The sequence below is a fragment of the Coffea eugenioides genome, chromosome 5 (assembly GCF_003713205.1).
Source record: "Coffea eugenioides isolate CCC68of chromosome 5, Ceug_1.0, whole genome shotgun sequence".
In the NCBI taxonomy this organism is placed as follows: Eukaryota; Viridiplantae; Streptophyta; class Magnoliopsida; order Gentianales; family Rubiaceae; genus Coffea; species Coffea eugenioides.
In genome coordinates, this window is record NC_040039.1 from 899,169 (window position 1) to 921,567 (window position 22,399).

At 35.0% G+C, this 22,399-nt stretch overlaps 1 protein-coding gene across 1 annotated transcript in view; it reads left to right on the forward strand.

The window, feature by feature from the left end:
- The window catches only part of LOC113770253 (caffeic acid 3-O-methyltransferase-like), a 70,685-nt gene that overhangs the window by 42,636 nt on the left and 5,650 nt on the right, over positions 1 to 22,399 (forward strand). Inside the window, exon 2 of the mRNA XM_027314667.1 lies at positions 13,851 to 13,915. Coding sequence (XP_027170468.1) covers positions 13,851 to 13,915 — 65 coding nt within the window. The remainder of the gene's footprint in view (positions 1 to 13,850; positions 13,916 to 22,399) is intronic.

The following is a 22,399-nucleotide window of genomic DNA, read 5'->3' on the forward strand; positions in this document are numbered from 1 at the left end:
AACAATAGAGACACAATTATTACATATGGGATCCATATGAACAGTAACAAAATATCACACCTCTATTGTAACGATGTACAAGAAATTTACATTGAGTTACAAAATGTTCAAAAAATATTACATTGTACAGGGACGGTTAATATGCTTCCTTTTTGTTCTGGCATTCATATGACATTATCACAATTAAATATGATATACTATATTCAAATCTGAGTAAGGCATACTAAACATTTAGTACATTTAGCCTAATACATACATATTACAACCTACACTTATCCAATCAAGTTTAATCCTATAGACTAGGAATGTACAAATAGGTACCAAGTTAGAAACATGCGATAATAAATTGTCAAATTAACAGTGTGCGCACTTCACCCCACTTCTCTTCCCTTTATTTCTTTTCCTTTCATTATAAATCCCTTAGATCTTACTTTAACATCATCTTGTTACTTCATTGCTGAATTACAACCACATAAAAGTATTTGTCGATTGTCACTAATTGTTCACCAATAATAATACTTATCCAACATGATGTACATGCATATTAACTAAGACATCTTGTAACCATTTTCTACCAGTAAGTAAGGCATACTGAATAATATGTACGTTCAACCTAACACATCAAAATTAGAATTTACATCAATACCAATCAACTTTGAAGCAATCCACTTCAATTGCTATACTACTATTATACAAACAGGGACCACCATTAATATTTGATGCGTGCACTTTCTTTTATTTTTTTTCTTTATTGTCAAACCTTCACACCTTTCTTTAACAGAGGCATTATGTTAATTGATTACTAATTTAAAACTATATGAAAGTATTTCTCCATAGTCATTGTTTATTCACAAAAAATAATAGTTATCTAACATGATGTATAGGTACATTGCTAAGACATCTTATAATTATATTTTTGCACTACATAAGGCATACTGAACAGTATGTACATTCAACCTAATATATATAAATTATTTCAAATACTCATACCAATTAAGTTTGAAGTAATTCACTTCAATTACTAGACAACTGTTATATGAAAAAGTATTAATCTTCAAACATGAGGTACCACTCATTAATGGTTAATAATGTGGGCACTTCCCTCTTTTTGTTGGCCTCTTTTCCTTCTGTTTTTCCTCTATTGTCACTTCTCTATGTAGATTTAACATTTTAATTTAAATGGTTATTAATTTACAACTGCATGAAACTACTTCTTCACTATCACCAGTTAATTACAAATATTATTTTGCTATCCAACATTGATGTAAAGGCACACTTACTGGAATATCTTATAATATTCATCCTAATCATTCACTTTCCTTACTATTATTCTTAATGTACATCCTATTTTACTTTGTTGTAATCGCCCATAAACACCCAATAATTCACTCTACACCATTAAATGTCCCTACTAATCAACACAAATGAAAAATATAATTTGAAAATTTTCGTTTCTTTTATCTGCCTAAAACCTTGACTATATTATTGATCTGTTATTGTTATTGTAGACAAATACCCCTGCATATCCCCTAGTAAAAGCTCTTTCTACTAATTGGTTTGAAAGTTCTTTTTTCTATTTTGCAAACATTTGGTGTGCACCATTTTTCTTTACTCTCCTCGCTTGTGTAGTCCATCAACTAATTTAACTTCTACTATTCAAAGGGTTTCCATGGAGACTACAAGTAAAATAGATGGATACTATTCACCAAAAAATGAAAATTAAGTCATTGGTTTGCAACACTGTTACCTGCAGGGGTTACGTGGATGCAATTGGGTGTTTCTTTGTTTCAGATCCCACCACCTACTCCTATCAGATCTCCAACACCTTTTCCTTCAGCAATTAGTTCTTCCTTCTCCCCAGTGTAATGATTGATGGGTGATAGTATATTTCCATGGCTCTTCTTTGGCACTTCTCGTCTGCAACTTTCTTGTTTTTGAATGTTATTTTGCCCTCGTTCTAGAGTTATGGAGGAACATTGACAATTTTTGGAGGGAGGGTTTTAAGCTTCGAATTTTAATGAACAGTCATCCCCAATTAATTTGGGCGGAATTTTTTTGGAACGGAGTTTTGACAGTAGCGGAATCTATTGGGTTAAGATAAGTTTTTTTTTTATAATATTTTTTCATCCTCACTAAGTAAAACGGGAGCGTTTTTATCCATGTCAATGTGGCTCATTTGAAGCCTCTTACTGAGGCTTGTGAGAGGACCGTTCAGGGAATGACCGTCCCTGCCCCATATCCCACCGACTGACCAAGGGTGTTTTATGGGAGATTAGTGATATTACAAAGGGTGAGATTATTACAAACGTGTATATAGTTTTACCAAGGGTGTTTTTATCAAAAACCATGAATTGTTTGTTCCTAATCTAAATTGTTTAACCTCTTGGCCTCACAGATGTTACTACCTTAATCATCTAGAATATTGACATGGCATTTGTGCTACAACTTTCGGTATTTTTGTTGTAAATGCTGACTTCTCTAGTGGATATTAATACATTGATTGTATACATTTTTGAAATGCAGGCGTGGAGCAACGGTAGAGTGCATTCCCCATTTCATAGAGTAACTATGAAGGGAAGAGGAACTAGGTATTCGATTTCAAAATTTTCCTATTGCAAAAAATTGGTAGAGATACCAACAGAGCTGGTTGATGATGAACACCCCTTATTATATAAGCCATTCGACTGTTTTGGTTATCTACGATTGAATATTCCAAATTCGCTGAAGGTCTATTGTGGCGTCTAAAACACCAGACGCATCGAATTTTAATGATCACAAGACTACATGCTCTATGGATGAAAAGCTTTTTCTTCTTTTCAGCCGATGTTTATTCTTCTCCCCTATTGTGCCCACTTTTTCTTGAAAATGTTAGGGGAGTAGCTTTCTCCAGGATTAATCTATGAAATAGTTTATTTTAGTGTGCTATCTGTTTTGTACCTAGAAGCAATATATAAGGGAAAAGAACGAAATTGGAGGGATACAAATAAATAAAATTTGGCAAGTAATCTACTGTTCAATCAAAAGGATTTGGAGGTTGACGCATTTGATGAGATATTTTTTTTCTTCCCATTTTCAAAAGGATTTGATATCTTTATTGATTTTTCTTAGCATGGTGTTTTAGCCATTGAGATTGTTAAGGTTTTTCTCTAGGTTTGATTGTGGTCGTGGCATGAGTGAGGAGAAACTCTTAAAAAGTAGAAGAAAACACTACAAAATCAAGTTTTCTGAGCAAAGAAGAGAATTTCGAGGATGAAATTCTGTTAAGAGAGAGAGTGTGTGAGAATCCGAAAAATTAGGTTATATTTATTTCTTTCTTTGAATGCATTTTCTTTACTTTAAATAATTGGCTTAATTTCTTCAATATTTTTATAAGTGTGTCAAGTTTTTAAATCATTTTCTTTAGTACACGTTAAGTTTGAAGTGCATTATGAACGTGGGAACCGCTAATACGATCAGTGCAGTAAAATTTTGACTACTAGTGAAGTTTTACATAAAGGGATATTGTTTTACAAGATGCTAGGGGATAATTAGAGGTTAGCTAGATAAATTAGCTTTGGAAGGCAAGAAGATGAGAACAAAACCCTAAGACGCCATTTGTCGCGAAACCGTTGGATGTTGGACTTTGACAAACCTTTCTTAACTTTACTAAAAACCAAAATTTGACCAAGATGTCTTCATTTTCTCCTTGTCTTGGCCGAAAATTGTGAGAGGAAAAACAGGAGAGAGCACTTCATCTTCCACCTCAATCCTTGCTTGAATCTTGAGATTTAGCCATCAACTTTGCAAACCACTCCATAAGAGTTGCTCACTAAGGAAGATTAAAGGTGTTGGTGGAGTGATTTTGGAGGAACAAGCATTAAGTTGTCATCTTTCTTGAGGTTACAAGGTAACTTTGCCAAGAAATCCCTTTTTGCTTCTAATACTACTATACTAGTGGTTTAGGGTTGCTAAAGTGGTATTTTATGAGAAATTTCATGATTTGAAGTGGTGTTATGGAAAATTTCAGTTTTATTGGTAAATTTCTGCCCTCATATGATGCTTAAGTGTTGGCCATAGTTTGGTAGCTTTGCTATGTGAAATATCTAGCTTTTACATGCTAGTTTGACTTGCCTAAAGAAAATTTCAGCTTGTGAGTAGGAATTTCAGCTTAGGGTTTCATTTTCTAGCTTGAGTAGGTGATGGTTATATGCTATATATATACTTGATTTAGTGAGTTGTTGGCTTGATATGTACATGCTTGAGTTAAGGCTATTTTGTGGTAAGAATGACTGATAAGAGTATATTTTACATATTTTTAGTGTGCTTTATTAATTAGTTTTGGTGTGTTTTATTTAGTTTTATAAATAATTAACTAAGATTCTAGTGAAAATATGCATTTTGTGATTAAAGTGTGAAAATTACAATTCTATTGATTTTTATGGTAAAAACTTCATATTTTGTAGGTTTAATGATTCAATCATCAAATGAAGTACATTGAGAAGATATTTGGATGATTAAAGATGGATTAAAGTGGTGAAAATAAAATATGAAGTGTAAAAGGAGAAATGCAATTTGAATCAAGAAAAGTCAGCTTTGACAACTCTGACATGTTTTGGTATTTTAACTATATCTGGAGCTACACAAATTGGATTGAGGTGATCTTTATACCATTTTGAAGCTAAGAGATGTATCTACAGGTATGAAGACATCAAAGTCCAATTCAGCCGTTTTCATAGTCCAAAAGTTGAAATACCGAAATTCAACTTAGCTGAGAAATGCAATTTGAGAACAAAAGAATCAAACAAAAGTCAGTTTTGGCATCTGTTGGTATTTTAGCTATATCTTGGGCTACATACATTGGATTGAGATGATATTTATACCATTTTGAAGCTAAGAGACAGATCTACATTTGGTATGAAGACATCAAAGTCCAATTCGGCTGTTTTCCTAGTCAAAATGTCGAAATACAGAAGTAAAAGTCTGCTGCTGAGAGCTGAAAATGCGGAATTGACCAGTCTATGGTATTTCAACCATATCTTGGTCCTCAGAACTCCAAATTGGATGATTCTTGAAGCATTGGACAGATATTTCAGTGGACTACAACTTCTATGTTTTGAACAAGAGCCAATTCAACCGTAATCATAGAGAAAATAGCAGTTGAAGTATCCAGATTCTGGTCAGAAATAGCTGCTCTCCACTGGTACAACCTGTTTTCTTCTTCAATAATTTACAGCTATGGATGAACGTATGACAACCAATTAGCAGCTGTAAAAAAGATGTTTCAGGCCTCATTTCCTGATTGCATTCACCTATATATAGCCATGGATTTGCAAGATTCAAAATAACTTGGGAGAAGGCTAGAGAAACTCACCAGAAATGTAGTTTTCACTAGAGTTTCCTTAGTTCATTAGTATAGTATAAGTAGAGTAGTTTATCCATCTTGTATTTGTAGTTAGATTTGGATGAAGATTGGAGGAGCAAAGATGAAGAGGTTGATCTCATGTGACAAGGGTGATATCTCTTCTACTACTTTCTCTCTTGTATTGGATTTCATGTTTAATTATAATACAAGTTAGCTTTGTGTTTTTATTATGATTAGTTAAAGTTTATGCCTAAAGTATGGATGAACTTTCTATATTTTGTTAGTGATGTTTATTTGGTTATTTGGTGATATTATTTTGAGCAAGTTATTTATCACTTTTGGTTATCTAATCATGATTAACTAGCCATTAATTATGATAATCTTAAGGTGTTAAGTTTGCAATGAAAATTGGAATTTAACACTAGTTCAAAGAAGTGATAAACCTAGGGAGTACACTCACGAGAGTAGAGGTGCACCTATGTGGCTTAAGTGACTTGTTTCATGTAATTTCATAATAGAAATGAACTTGTAGTTAATTTCATAACCACGAGAGTAGGTATGGCTTAATTACAAGTATAGTTGATTCACTACGAAAGTAGGTTTCACATACATTAGGAAATTACGCCATAACTAGTCAAGATAATAGCATTCATTTAACCGATAATCTCATTTGCAAGAGTAGTAAGGAATTCCATATCTCTAGGAGATTTTTAGTGTTAATTTTCATTACTTTCATATTTATGGTAGTCTAAATAATAATTGCAATCTTCCCTGTGGGATCGACCCTTAATACCCTATACTCGCTCATGATTCGTATACTTGCGATAAATCGCGTGTGGGGTATTTAGGAATTATAATTGTAAAACTTGATTGTGAATGAACTTATTGTATAAGTATACCCCGCACACGTCAATGAAGCCTTGAATTGGCTGAAAAAGTTAGTAAACACAAAGGAGGTGCTACTGAAAATTTGTCCGCAGAAACCCTTGGGCAGCCTTAGAAAATCTGCTATATACTATTGTAGAAAAGTCAGAATTTAGTTCCATTTGTTGCGTTTGAAACTAGAGTCAGAGTACTATCAATCTGAAAATTTCAGCCTTTTTCACCATTTTCATGAATATGTATGAATTTTCAAAGTTGACTGAAATTGCATACCTGTTTTGTCTTTTACTGGATGAAGTGGCAAATGGAGGCTCAAATTTGACTGATTTAGGAACTGAATCTTATAAATGTGTCTTCTGAAAAATTGTAACCCTTTGAATCTATTTTTCGACGGTATAAAGCTTATCAATTTTAGACTTACAAAGCTTAAGATATGATTTTTCAAATAGTGTTGTGCAAAGCTGAGAAATTCTATTCTCTTTGAACCGTTTTTACTTTCACTTCCCACTTTAAGTTTGGAGTTGGTCAATCATTTTTGGTATGATTTATGAGTGGAATTGAGGTTTAAGTGAAAGGAAATGAAGTCTTAGAAACCTTAATTTCTTCATGTATTTTGGCTTTGTATTACGAGCCTTGTAATATGGTATATAACCACAGGACTCGAGAGAATTCAAGAGGACGAACTAGGGATAAAGTGAAGGGTGGCAATTGATTGGTGAGTGTACCACTCGCATGACTTGTTGCTTAACTGGTTTACTTGTACATGCAATTTGTGACTTGAATAACTGTGACTTCTGTTTATTCAAGGCGAAACGAGGGTGTACTTTATCATACTCATTTTCTTGTCTGTTTGACTGGTTACTGTATAAATTTGAATCAGTTAATTGTACATGATTTGATGTCGTTTGGAGGCTTGTATCCAACAACCTTGTTGTGACATCTAAGCTCAATCTTATTGGTAGTTAATCGAATCGAGCTAGTAAGGGTTTGGTCGAAATAGATTGACGAACCATGATGCACTGAAACCCCTCTGATATTTGGTATAATCGAGTATTACCACCTCTGTTTCTGTTTGGTGTTCGGACCCGGTAAGGGGTATGTTTGGTGGATGAAATTTGGTATAAAGTGGGGTCTACGGTCATGGTTGTTTCTCTAAACGTTGGCGGAGAGTCAACGAATTTGGATCAAGCACTGCAACGGAAATTTGACCCTAGAGAGTCATCTGTATCCTTTCTATCTGAATTACTATATCTGACTGAGGTGTTTGTTCATCTCCCTATTTGGTGTTTATATTTGATTGAGTAAAAGTGGAGTTCCATGATTCTTAACTGTTTGAACTTTTGGCACCTCATTGGGCGAAAGCTTATTCCCGTTACCTTTGTTTTCCTTACAAGGGACAAATATTGGAACCATGATTTTGAAGAAGAGTTGAGCTAGATATAGTTATTTTGGATAAGCTCCTATGTAATAGTAAATCCTAATTGTATTTTGATCAAGTATAACATTTTGGCTTGTAAAGACTCCAATGTTTATATATTTATGCAAGCGTATGGTTATGTATATTAGTTGAGAATGCATGTTTCGATGGTTATGTGAACTTTTCTTGTATTCGTTGGAAAACCGGGTGAGCGCGGAACTTGAGCAAGGAAAGAAAAGAAATCTGGCGGGAAACAACTGCAGGGAATCCGGCCGTATATCCGACTAGATCTTGGCCAAATACTTGGCCGGATTGTCAGGGGAAGATGAGACAATTTTTGTTTTGGTCACTGCCTTGAATCCGGCCGGCAATCCAGCCAAATCTTGGCTGGATTCTGACTTGGCCTTAGTTCTTTGTGCGTTTCGTTGGAGCGTTTAATCGAAGTCCTATTGCACCGTATGGTTTGGTAAGCGTGTTTTCGGCTTAGTAGTCTTGGCGAGAATTGGGCAGGCAGTTCGCTAACCCTTAGGGTACGCCCTAGGGGAAGGTGGGGGTGTCACACTCCCTCCATCCCTCTTTCATACTTTTCTCTCTTTTCTCCCACAATCGCTTCTTCCTCTCATCAAATACTATATTCCATTATTAGTAGTCATACCACTATCAATTTTTTACCATCTCCAAAATTTATCTATACTTTTTTGTTTTTCTGTCTCTTTCTTACTATAAAAATTTTCGACTATTTCTTTTTTTTAAAAAAAAAATAGTTTTACTCTTTTCAAATGTTAGCCAATTGAAGTTACTAAATTAACAAGGTGCGAATTATAGATTTCATTGTCAAACTAGGAGAAGATAAAAAAGACGGCAGTGATATAGAAAAATAAAATAAAATTGAGAGTTGGAAGATAAAGAAGTGACTATTATGTTTGTTAAGCAAAAAAATCTAGTAATAATAAAAAAATTCATTGGTTCTCTCCTTTATTTGCCTATTGATTGTGATTTTGCTATGAAGGTAGATTTTGTCTCTATTTCTAATAGTACTAGAGTAATAATGAATCATGTTCTTAGGGACATGATAGCATTTTTTGGTTCAGCATTGGTAATGGTAGTAGTGAGCTGCATTAGTCAAGAATTAGCATGTAATGAATTTTGAGATGAGTTGGAATCGCTGGACTATATTTGATTTAGTGAGTATGCCACGTACAAAAAGTTAAAAATTAAAACCTTATTTTATTTTGTCTTATTCTCTACAAAAAGGGTATTTTAGGATATTTGTGAAAAAATATAAGCTATTGGGTTTATATTGTTACATAACCTTAAAAGCAAGGGAGGTAGGTATAAATTTTAAAACTTGAGGAGAGCTCTCTGTAATTGTTGGAAACGTCAAGAGAGGCTTCTGAAATTATCCCAAAAGTTTAACACATTTTCTTGGGAACAGTAGTAATTCAATGAGATTCCTGTCAACCATTGATTTTGAATTCTCCTAACAAATTCAAGGTGCTGGCTAATTTTGTAACTCCAACAAAATATTCAAGAAACCTTGAATTCTAAATGAAATACAATTATATGCATTTCTACTGTTTTATAAGTACGTTATATCCATCCAAGAATTACACAAGTTTTTGCCCTATGCTATAAATCCACATCCTACACCCTTGATGGGAGCAGAAGAGATGGTAGTATTCTCACTACACTTAAAGCATCGAGCTAGCTCTGCAAAATCCGTCTAGTTCAATTTCATGGATAACCCAAAGTTGCAAAAACTTCCTGTCATCAACTTCGGTCAGGAGAATTTGCAGTATGGCACAAAAAGCTGGTCCTTGGCACGCAACGAAGTCCGCCACGCTCTTGAAGAATGCGCTTGCTTTCTTGCTGTGTATGATGCAGTTTCTTTCAACTTGAGGGATTTAGTATTTTCAACATAGTTTTCATTGTGAGTTCACGTGTAAACTGTATGGATGCTTTTCTTCCTTGCATGTATTTAAGAACAATTCGGCTTGTAAAAAGGTCTCCATAAATATGCTTTTGGACCCAAAATTTAGGTACCAATTAGAAGATGCAGTTCGCAAAGGGGGAGATCCGTTTCACAGGGCGCATGGTACACATGCATTTGAATTTCTTGGAAACGACCCCAGATTCAATGAGGTATTCAACAAGGCAATGATCCATCACACAGCTATCGTCATAAACTGAATGCTTGAACGGTACAAAAGTTTGAGCACCTCAAAACTTTGGTAGATGTTGGTGGTGGTCTTGGAATGAACCTCAATATAATCACAACTAAATACCCTAGTCTCAAGGGTATTAATTTTGATTTGCCACATGTTATACAACATGCACCAACCTATCCTGGTATAATTTTTGCTCTTCTCCATTTGTTGCTCAGTTATGTTTGCTCTTTTGCTTCATTACCCTATAATTAACAAATTCAAGATAGCATGTGAGAACAAATAAAGAAACAAATGCAGGCACTTCAAAATAATCTCCATTAAGGGTCTGTTTGTTTGGAAGGAAAATCTTTTCCAGGAAACATTTTCCATATTTTCAATTGTTTGGTTGTCAATTAATTTGGGAAAATAATTTCTGACAGAAAATAAGTTACACCCACCGGAGGAAAATAACTTCCTTATCTAACCCTGTGAAGTTATTTTCCTCAGCTTCTTTTCACAGTCTCGCAAGGATTTTCGACATCAGCAAACAAATCCAAGGGAAATAACTACTCGGGCATCTCTCTCTCTCTCTCTCTCTCTCATTTTTTTTCCTTTCGTTCCCGAAGAACCCCCATTCCCGCTTCCTCTGGCGTCAGTCCTCAGTGGCGATCACCTCCTCCGGCGACACTATCTCGGCGGCTACCACCACATAATCTATATACTCCCGTCATCTTCATTCGGCAGGTTTTTTTAACTCTCAGTTTCTAATGAATTAATTTGGCTGTTGAATTTTGGGGGTTTTATGATTCTTGTAATCAGAATCCGGGCAAGGTAGGGTAGTGTTTTTCTTACAATCTGGTGAGACCATTTGTGACAAGATTTCGCTGGGGTACCACCAGAAGACAATTGGATACTTCCTTTTTCTTTTGGTTGAAGTTCCTGTACCCCTTTTGATGTTGGAATTAGATTGATTTCAATAACTAGCTTGAGTTTGCTGCTTTTGGGTAAACACCCGCTGATAACAAGTGACATTATTTACTTCCCATTTGCCCCAGTGATGATTGTGTTTCATGTTGCTGATTGGGATATGGAGGAATTCTGTCTTGGATTCCTTTTGGGCGAGCTTGAAGTGCAGCCTTTTCTGTATAATTTCATTTGTCTATTCTTCTCTTGTGAATTCTTCTCTGGTTTTTTGAGACTTTATTCTTCGACTACTGGTAGTGTTTTTCTTACAATCTGGTGAGACCATTTGTAAATAGTTGACAAAATCTGATTAGGGAGGAAAACTGTTTGCTTGTGTTCATCCCAGAGAGCAGTAAACTTTTTTATAAAAAAGATTCCATGTCTCTTTTCAATATGTCATCTGTAAAGAGCTGCATTCGTGTGTAGCAGATATTTGTTCTAATGCATGCTTAGAATATCAGCTATGACAGCTGAAGTATTGCTAAAATAAAAGATAAAAGTTAGATTAATTTAAGTGCATATTGAGTTTTTTGTTCTATCATGCATGCAAGTAAACATTTCTTGGTAAGTGGACTATGAAGCTGTTGAAGCTTCAACCTCAATCAAGCCTTGATGCCATCCTTTTGAATTTTACATTGGACTTCAATTGTTTCCCTCTTATTGTAGAGGCTTTGGTAGCATTTTTGGTCCTTCTTGTTGAGCTTTATCAGTCCTGCTTATCTGGAAGTGTGCACGTCTACTACTCTGGAAGCATGTTGAATGAGCTACTGGTACCACTGTAGCTCTGGCACTTGAGAGAGAAAAATATTTTGACAGTTTGAACCTGAATCTTGAGGTAGCTTCTAAGTTTCTTATCCCGGTGTAACTAGAATCTGAATATTGGTAGGTTTAGTTTATAGGATTCTACACGCTTATGGTAATGTGTTTATAATGAGGCCTGTGATCTGCTTGCTTTTTCTTATTTGTTTAGCTGATCCAGAATGATATCTTCTTTTTCAAGGCTGTGTAATAATGGTTATATAATAGTCGAGGATTTATGGAGTGTTGAGATTGTTGATTATGCTTCTAATACCGATTGTCTAAAGTCTGAGAGCCCCAAGGTCATTCTTGTCTCTTTGTTTGATTTTTGTTTGTTGCGTGCAAGCTTTTTGCTAGAAGCTTGTTGGTAGGTGAAGGTGGTGTTTGCAATTTTCTTCATTTTGTTACTCAGAATGGTTACTTGGTATTCCATTTAAGTGCTCATTGGTAATTCCATCAAACAAGTATATTCATAATAAAATTGAGTTGTATGATGAAATGGCTGTTGTGGTTGGGAAAGATCTGGGCACCGGGTCTTTTGCAAAATCATTTGTCGATGTGAATTTGGAAACTCCAATTGTTCCTAAGACAAGTGTGGAGACAAGTGTAGAACAAAAGGATGTGACTAGTGCAAGATCCTCAGAAGTGAGAACAACATCATCGGGAACCAAACAACATCGTGAAAGAAATCACAGCAATGAAGACATTGAAAAGATGTCTCAACAACTTGGAGAAATGGCAGCTGCTTTGAACAAAATTAGTGCAAACAATCTTGATATCAACCAACTACATGAAGAGATTATGAAGATAGAAGGCTATAGCGAAGAATTTCTGGACTTGGTATTCAAGCATTTGGTGCAAAATGAGAAGCTAAGAAAAGCATTTATGGCGAAGAGTCAAAGACTTCGTTTGATTTCTCTCAAGAGGTTCAAGAAAGATTGGGGCGTCGAATAAAGTACTTTGAAGTTGCAGATTCTGTTTCGATAGCATGAGAGGAGTTTTGGTTGTCTTTAGCGAAGTTTTGTATATTCTGTAGCAAGCATGCTTATTCCATTGAAGAAAACATTTGGTTATTCTCACTTGTAAGCAGATGCTGGTTCAGTTCATACTTGAAATTTGTGATCCCCTGGTACATGGGTTTAGTATGCAATCCGAAGTGCATGTAACTGAATTTTGTTTTCTTTAGGAAGAAGTTATTGGACAATTTTTGCTTATGGCCTTTAACAGATATGGTGTGGCATTATGAGGTCCAATCTAAGATCTGCAATAGTTGTATGCATTGCTGTTTTGGGAGGGGGTTGCATCTTAACAGGCTCTAGCACAGGTGTACATGGAAAATCCTCTATCCGTTAGTCTATTGGCTAGTTCTAGGCTGGGAGATATATGGCCATAAGCCAGCCATGGAAACATGAGAACCTTGAGCTGAGAAGTAACAACAACTGGTTCTATACCCATAAATCCTCTGTTTTCTGCAAGTGCTTTGTGTCTTGGAGTTCAGTGTTTTGGTTTTTGGGAGGGGGAGGGGTGGGGAAATGGAAATGGAAATGGGGGATGGGCAAAGGTTTTAGTCTTGAAAGAGAATTTTAAACGATATCTAGAAAGACAGGGCTATGAATTTTCTCACCGAGTTTGCTTTTATCTGTCAAATACTCGTATGCTTGACCTTGGACTTTGCTAATCGAAAGATCCATTGATTGGTAGGAAGAATTAACAAATTATGAATAAATCCAAGATTCCATTAATAATTCAATTTAAGAATTCATGGTGTAATATGAATAAATATTTTATAGAAATGATAATATGATTATAATGGATAGAAACTAAAATTAGCTTGTAATGAAATGAATGTTTTGAGAGTAAAAAAATATTTGCAACATATCAACAAACATATCAGAAAATATTTTCATTGACAAACCAAACACCAAAAAATTATGAAAAAAGGAATTTGGAAAATATTTTCACTTAATAACCAAACACTGGAAAATTATGGGGAAGGAAGTGATTTTGCAGGAAAATGACTTCGATGGAAAATATTTTCCCCAGGAAAATATTTTCAGTCCAACCAAACGGACCCTAAATTGCAAAACGAATGAGTTAGTTTTGGGGAAGAAAGGCACTTACCATCATAAGTTTTATAACTTTTTTTTTTTGGAATTAAAGAAGTTTCAATATGTTTATTCCACAAACTATTGTTTGAAAAGAAGAATTGTTTATTCCATAAGTCCACTGCATTAGAATAGGATTTTTTTCTTTTAAAATCTGTAATCCATTACCTTCTACTCTTAATAAGGTAAATTTGCAGGAGTTGAACATGTTGGAGGAGACATGTTTGAAAGTGTTCCACAGGGGGATGCCATTTTTATGAAGGTAAGTTCAACTTTGAAGGAAATCTTATTAGCAGTCACAACAAATGCTATCTTTGAACAATATTCTGCAGATCTTTTCAATCTAATTATGTACAGTCCTTCTCTTTTGAACCATATTATGCAGATCTTCACAGTCTAATAAGTTACCCAACTTCTTATTTGAGTTGCATTTATTTTTACCACTTTAATCAATGAACTTTAATAAGTTATTTTTTAGGCGACAGACGCTTTAATTTTAAAAGTTGCTTACACATGTATGTAACACTCTCTCTAACTTTAGTTAAACCATTTGGAATTTTAAATAATAAGGAAGTATCAACAGATCAGGAGAATACTTATAGATTAAGAGATAGGATAATGACACATTAGAAAAATTAGTAGTTGAGAGTGTGATGGGATTTTTATATCAATGCAAGTTTATTTCTGAATTTTACCCGTTGGACTGCAAGTATACAGGTCACTTAGTAGTTTTGGGCAAATATCAGGTCGATCCCATAAGGAGCAATTTAAACAAGTACTAGGCCCTAATTTTCTCTATTATTTAGACTTACGATAAATCTGAGCAAGAAGATTATAATGCTATTGTCTACAAATCTGGTTTAATAAATGCTAAATGTAAATGGAGAAATTTCACTAAAGATTGAATCTAGGGATGTAGATTCCACTTATGGTATAAACAATACAAATGAATAGATTTACCTCTTGTTATTATTCTTGTTTAACCAGGGATTCATTTCCAATATTACCAAATCTCATTCTCATGATAAAATGGCCTAGAGCAATCCTGTTTTCCCTATTTTCATGGTGAAATACTAGTTCTACTCTGTTTTCCTTCATGAAATGCTAGATAATCCACTTAAGTGTACATCTATTTTCATGAACATACAACTCAAACTCTACTCATGTTTTTTCATTGTTACTACCAATTCTCATTGACTAATAACAACTATAAACATGCTATTGGTGATCAAACAACAACAAGTAATTACAACTGCACAAATAGACAAGTTAATACAAGATACAATAAGTGTAAATCACATTCAATTCATATCATTTAACCATAAGTTTCATCTACTCCCTAGATAAAGAAATTTAACTACTCATGAATGACATAACAATCAAATAAGTGTAAATACAAATAGACAAGTTAATACAAGATACAATAAGTGTAAATCACATTCAATTCATATCATTTAACCATAAGTTTCATCTACTCCCTAGATAAAGAAATTTAACTACTCATGAATGACATAACAATCAACTCACAAGTTTATTAATGTAAAACATCATAAAGTACAAGTACAAGAAAGATAAAGAAGAAGCTTAGCCAATTAATGGTGAAACCCTTCAATTTCTGCTATGTCTTGTACAAGATGATTACAAGTGAAGTCACCAAGTGCTTCTTTTTGAACTTCTAACTAGAGAGAAACTGTTTTCAAGAGGAAAAACTAACTACGTATGGTGATGCCTGGCTTCCCCTTGTGTCTCTGCATAAAAGGTGGTAGAAAGGCACTTTCTTCTCCTTCATGATTCCAACAACTCAGATTTTGTAAAGAAAGTCAAAAGAAATGTTGTTTTGACTTGTCAATAACTCATTTTGTCTTCCCTTTTGTTGCAGAAGCATGTGCCACCGAATTCTCTCACCCAAGATAGCTGGAAAGTTGTGTGAAAAGTGAGAAAAAACGGTTGTGCCACTTGCAGAAGAGAGAAGCAGATCCGAGCCTCGGATCCGAGGAGTGAAGAAGGATTCGAGCTCGGATCATCGCTGATTCGAGGCTTTTTCCATATGGATCCGAGCTCGGATCGTTTGACCTCGGATCCACTGCTCCAGAAGCACAGACGAGGGCTCGGATCTCTTTTTGTTCACATGGATCCGAGCTCGGATCCGTGCTGATCAATTTCCAGTTTTTCACTTCTTTCCTTTTTCTTCATTTTTGCTCCTAGTATCCTTGTACTTTTATCCTCCAGATGATCCTTACATTTTCTTCATCTCGTGCATGAATTTCATATATCAATATCCTTCACATTTTCACAAAATTAACACGTTAATCTACTCATTTATCAAGTTTTAAATACTTAAACAATATTTAAGCAATTATCACCAAAAGAGTTCAAATATGGTTTTAATCTTCTCAAAACCTACCAAAAGTTCACGCCAAACTTGTACAAAATGCACGTTAAATATTCACTTATCAAATTCCCCCACACTTGAATCATTGCTTGTCCTCAAGCAATTCACACACAAATTACTACAATGATTCAAGAAATAAAACAATATACGTACTTTTGTCAAATTTAATTTCTCAAAACTTAGAAACCAATCATTATGCCATTTCTCAGATTACACTAAATACTGATAATATCAAGTTAAAGAAAGATAATTATGCCTTAATTTTAACAACTTCAACTCAATCTCTCATCCTATCCTAATTTCACAAATAAGTAAATCACATAGTCAATTTTATGGCCTTTTTCATCATATAACCATCAAAATTTTCACATCTTAAGAGGGATTTATTCATATTTCATTTTACTTAAATAGTGGAAATGTCTTTTTACGCGAAAATCGACATTTTTAGGTGAAAATTTCCGGTTACTCAACATTTCACTTATTCAAGTTGTTATGCATACTCTTAATTCAAATACCTTTTTACGTGAATGCCGACATTTGTAGATGCCAACCCCCGGTTACTCGGCACGAGAATTATTGGAGTAGAACAATTATTATAATATATATATATATATATATTTAACAATCAAACTTCCCTCATAGACAATATATATATATATATATATATATATATATATGCATAACTAAAGGATGAATCTGGCCTCTTTTTGACTATATAAATCACTTACTTATAAAATTAAGCAAAAATGAGAAATTTCATTAAACATGCAAAATTCTAAGCATAATTTTCCTTACTTAATCGAATATACTTTCTAAAATGTAAAAATTCTAACTGCATAATAACCAAATTCAAGCCAAATGAGGACTAAACTTTCCAAAATGCATATAACATTTTATCCAATGGAAGAATTAGGCACTTTAAGGTTGACCAATTTGGCCATTTATTGAAAAATTGCTTTGAAATATTGGAAAATATTTTAGAAAAATTTTGACAGAGTTTCCCCATATAAATGGACAAAACTCCCTGCCAACAACCTCAATTTCAAGAAAATTAACCGCATGACAATATTTCCAAATATGATTTCAATATTTCTAAGTCATAATCAACTAAAATCATGTACTCAATTCACAATCACCCCATAAGATAAAGTAATCCCTCCCCCACACTTAAAATTTACAATGTACTCATTGTAGAGGAAGGTAAAAGAAACTAGTAGTCCCCTATAAAGAAATGGTGATGCAATTTGAAACCACGAACCTCACGAACATCCAAATTCTGTTCAAACTGAAACAAACGATACGAGGTAACATAAGTAGCACAAGATTATCCAAATAAAAAGGAAAACGACAAGGTTTAAACAGAACAGAATAAAAGAAAAATAAAAAATAAAAGTTTACAGAATTTCCAATCGGCAAAGGATCTTCATGGCTGCTCAAAGGTAGGATCCACAGTCTCTTCAGCTCCTTGAGGACCATGAGATATCCCAATATGTCCCTCTTCATGGTGAGAAGTCGGAGTAGGTGACCGGCGGATGTTGAAATGATCTTCCATTGCCAGAAGACGGCGGTCATGCCTGTCTAGTCGCTCCATCATCCGTCGCTTCGTCTGATCGATGCGCTTCATTACCCTCGTCTCCATGCAGCATATGGCATTGAGGACCTCTTGCCACTTGGATCGCGGCAGAGGGAGTGGTCTTGGAATGGGAGGAGGTAGAGCCTGTTGTGTCTCCGTTTCTTGAACTGCCGGTTCCTGCTGAGTGTGAGGTGGGGGCTGAGTAAAGGTTGACGTTTCTCCTATATCACGAACCAAAGAAGTTCCAAAATCTGTAGAGATATCCAAGGATTTGAGTATTGAGGCATTGACCTCCTCGGTAGCCCTAGTGACAATGGCTCGCTCGATTCCAAGAGGAACCGCTAGCTTCTCGAAAATAAGTGACAGAAGGCAAGGGAATCCAAAGCAAGTTTCGCCACCCTCATGCAAGCTTTAGTACGCATGTAACTGATGATGATGCTGGCCAGAGGAATACCAGTCAGCTACCTACCCACACCATGTATCATCTTATCCAGGAAATACAAGTCACTGTTACGGAGCTCCCTTTTTCACTCCTTTTCGATACCACATTGAAGGCGAAGAAATAGAAGATCAAGTGGTACCTATGCTCAAAGGAATCGGTGTACACAATGAGTTTTTTTGAACTTCCTCGCTCCCGATACTGACCCTTAAGATGTGCCACACCTTCTCCAACTTGCCATGGATCACATGCCTTAAATTCCTTGGTCAATTTAACATCTATTCCATCGTCTTTAAGTTTGACAAATCGAGCGATTTTGTCCCGAGTGATGGCCACTCTTTTGCCTCGAACCCAAGAGACAATTAAATTCCCACTGTGGCTCTGTTTGTCCTCTACGTTGGCATAAAACTCACGGACCAAGTTGGAGCAGTAATGCTTCGACAATGTGAGTATGGTCTCCTATCCAAGTCACTTAAATGCCGTGGAAATCTTGTAGTGGTCATCCACCTCTGGTGCCAAGTGTTTTTCAATTATGATCTATTTGTCTAAACCGACTTCGTACCACTGTTGATTCTCAAGGGACGTAAAACGAGTGGTATCATAGTTAGGAAGTGGCTCGTCACGGCTAGTAGACGCTGTCTTACGCCTGGAGCGAGGCGGTGACTCAGGTGAGGGAGATTCCTCCACTAGTGACTTCTCAGATAAGGACGGAGTTCGTTCCTCACTTGAAGACGGCGAAGGCGTGCGAATAATAGCCCTTCTTATGCGAACCATGGTGCCTATATCAAAAACAAAATCACTTCATATCAGAAACAATCTAACTTCTTGGAAATACATGTGCAAAATGATAAGAAGTAATTTGAGAAAATTTCGGCAGAGTTTCCTCTTAAAAAAGGACAAAACACCCTGCCAAGAATTACCAAATTCAAGCTAATACCCTATTTTACCAATTCTCAAACTTAATTGCAACATGTATGATATCAATTTCAATCCAAAATCGCATTACATGGCTTGAAAAATCCACTCGCCACTCCATCTCTTTAAATTTAAACAATAAACTAGAAAAAGGTAATAACTAGTAACATAATAAACTTGCAAAGTCATTGGATGCACCATCAAGCTTGGAAAATCTCACGAACTTAACATTGCAACGCTCATGCTAATATCATGTTCAAATTGAACCATTCAACATTTTCACTCGAAGAATTCATGCCAATTTATCGAAATAAGAATATGTTATCTTTTACTGGGCATAAAAAGAATCTTCACTTCTTAAAAACAAGTCAAACTGATCCAAAGAAACAAGAAATTGCAAGCAAAAAGTACAATGTGCCTTAGCCAAATATGTGAGAAAAATTATACAAGAAAATATCACAATATTAACAAATTTCTCAATTCTGAGCATACAAGCATTTCTAAGAACATATATTAGCACAATGTAACACAATTATAGCATTAAAATCCAACATATATGCATTTCCCAAATTTATAGAAAAATAGAAAAAATTAAGAATTGAGAAATGTAAAATTTCGAAGAAAGTTGAAAATTGTTACCTCAAATATGTAGAGTGATGATAGAGGATGATAGTAATGCAAAAAATGAAAGAGAAACAGTCCAGATTTGCCCCCAAATTGATGAACAGGCCTCAGATCTATTTTTAAACCTTAACCGATCCGAGGTCGGATCTTATGGAACAGGCCTCGGATCCGGCTCTCCAGAAGAACAGACGAGCCCTCGGATCTGACTGGGTTTTGTCTGATCCGAGTTCGGATCTGTTCATGTCTGCAGAAACTGCAATTTTCAATTTTTTCTTCCTTTTTCCGGCCAATTCCAAATTACACTTTGGACAAAATTTTTAGAAATTCCAACCCCCCACGCAAATATAATATACCATAAACACTAAATCCAACCTCTCAAAATACATCTAACACATCTATATTGCAAATTGTGGGTGAGGTTCTTTGATTATTTTTTATAATTTTACACCAAAATGACACTTTTGGGCATGAAATGCACATCAAATGAGTCCATGAGCATTTATAAATATGTTATCACCGAAACTCACTTGAATATACTGGAAATGCAACATTGTATATATGAATGGGAATTCTAAACACTTAAAACACAATTTGGTAAAAAAACCTCCCTTTTTACACTTGTTCTTCAAATGCACCTCCAAGATGGATGTTGAAACTCAGGTACCTCCTACAAACACGTGAAATACATATAATTAGTCAATCAAATAATACCAAAATGTAAGAAACACATAAAAACACACAACTACAATATTATTATTGGATTGCCTCCCAACAAGTGCTTTGTTTAAAGTCGTTAAGCTCGACTCTCCTACAAATTCTTTAACTTTCCCTTATGTTTCCTAAGGAGTAAATCACGCCTTTAGGAACCCTTTCTCCGGCCAAATAGAGTTTCAATCTTTGACCATTCACTTTGAATGGGGCACCATTTTCTCTTTTTATTTCCACCGCTTCATAAGGAAATGTTCGAACTATTTCAAATGGTCCGGACCATCGAGACTTAAGTTTTCCAGGGAACAATTTAAGTTTTGAGTTAAACAATAACACCTTTTGCCCTTCTTCAAAATGCTTAGGAAGAATATGTTTATCATGCCAATATTTGATCTTCTCTTTATAAATTTTGGCATTTTCATACGCATGTAGCCGGTGTTCCTCCAATTCACTTAACTCAAATAGCCTCCTTCCACCTGCAAGATTAAAATCCATGTTAATTGCGTTAATAGCCCAATAAGCTTTATGTTCAATTTCTACAGGTAAGTGACAAGTTATTTCATAGACTAAACGATACGGCGACATCCCTAAAGGTGTCTTAAATGCCGTTCGGTAAGTCCATAGTGCATCATCTAGCTTTGTAACCCAATCTTTACGTGATTTAGTCACGGTTTTCTTCAAAATGAGCTTTATCTCTCTATTAGCTAGTTCCGCTTGTCCGTTGGCTTGAGGATGGTACAGAAGTGATGTCTGGTGCCTGCAGCCATATTTAAACAATAAGGAGTCAAGTTGTTTATTACAAAAATATTTTCTTTCATCACTAACTATGGCCTTTGGGATACCAAATCTGTAAAAAATGTTTTTTTTAAGAAATTGGAGTACAACCTTAGAGTCATTAGCAGGTGAAGCGATTGCCTTTACCCATTTAAAAATATAATCCACTGCTACTAAGATGTACTTATTATTAAAAGAACTAGGGAATAATCCCATAAAATCAATACCCCAAACATCAAATAACTCAACTTCCAAATATGTAGTTAGAGACATTTAATTCTTTCTAGAGATGTTACCAGTTTTTTGGTATTGATCACAACTTTTAAACCAATTTCTAGCATCTCGGTACATAGTAGGCCAGTAAAATCTAGATTGCCATACCTTTACTATGGTTTTAGTTGTACTAAAATGACCTCCCGTTTCAAGAGTATGACAATGCATTAAAATACTGTGTACCTCTTCTTCCGGAACACATCTTCTAATTATTCCATCTACACAATGTTTATAAAAGAACGGTTCTTCCCAAAAATAATGTTTAGTATCATTTAAGAATTTTTTCCTTTGGTGGGAATTCAAATCACTTGGTATCACTCCACTAACTACAAAATTAACTAAATCAGCATACCATGGTGGCTTTTGAATTGCCATTAAAAATTCATCTAGAAATTCTTCGTTAATAGATGAATGATTTTCCTGAGACATGTTTTCCAGTCTAGAAAGATGATTAGCGACTAAGTTCTCGGATCCTTTTTTATCTTTGATCTCCAAATCAAATTCCTACAATAATAAAATCTATCGAATTAGTCGAGCTTTTGCATCTTTCTTATTTAAGAGATATTTGAGTGCTGCATAGTCGGTATAAGTGATAACTTTAGATCCTATTAAGTACGATCTAAACTTATCTAATGCAAATATCACTGCTAGCAACTCTTTCTCCGTTGTTGCATAATTGACTTGAGTTTCATTTAGCATTTTACTTGCATAATAAATGACATAAAGTCGCTTATCATGCTTTTGCCCAAGAACAACTCCAACTGCAAAATCACTCGCATCACACATCAATTCGAATGGTAAGCTCCAATCTGGTGATGCTATTATGGGTGCGGAGACAAGTTCCTTCTTCAATCTATTAAAAGGAAATAAGCACTCATCATTAAAGTGAAAAGGAACATCTTTTACCAGTAACTCACATAAAGGTTTAGCAATCATGGAGAAATCCTTAATAAACCGTCGATAAAATCCCACGTGTCCAAGAAAGTTTCGAATGCCTTTCACATTGGTAGGTGGAGGCATTCTCTCAATAACCTCTATCTTGGCTTGA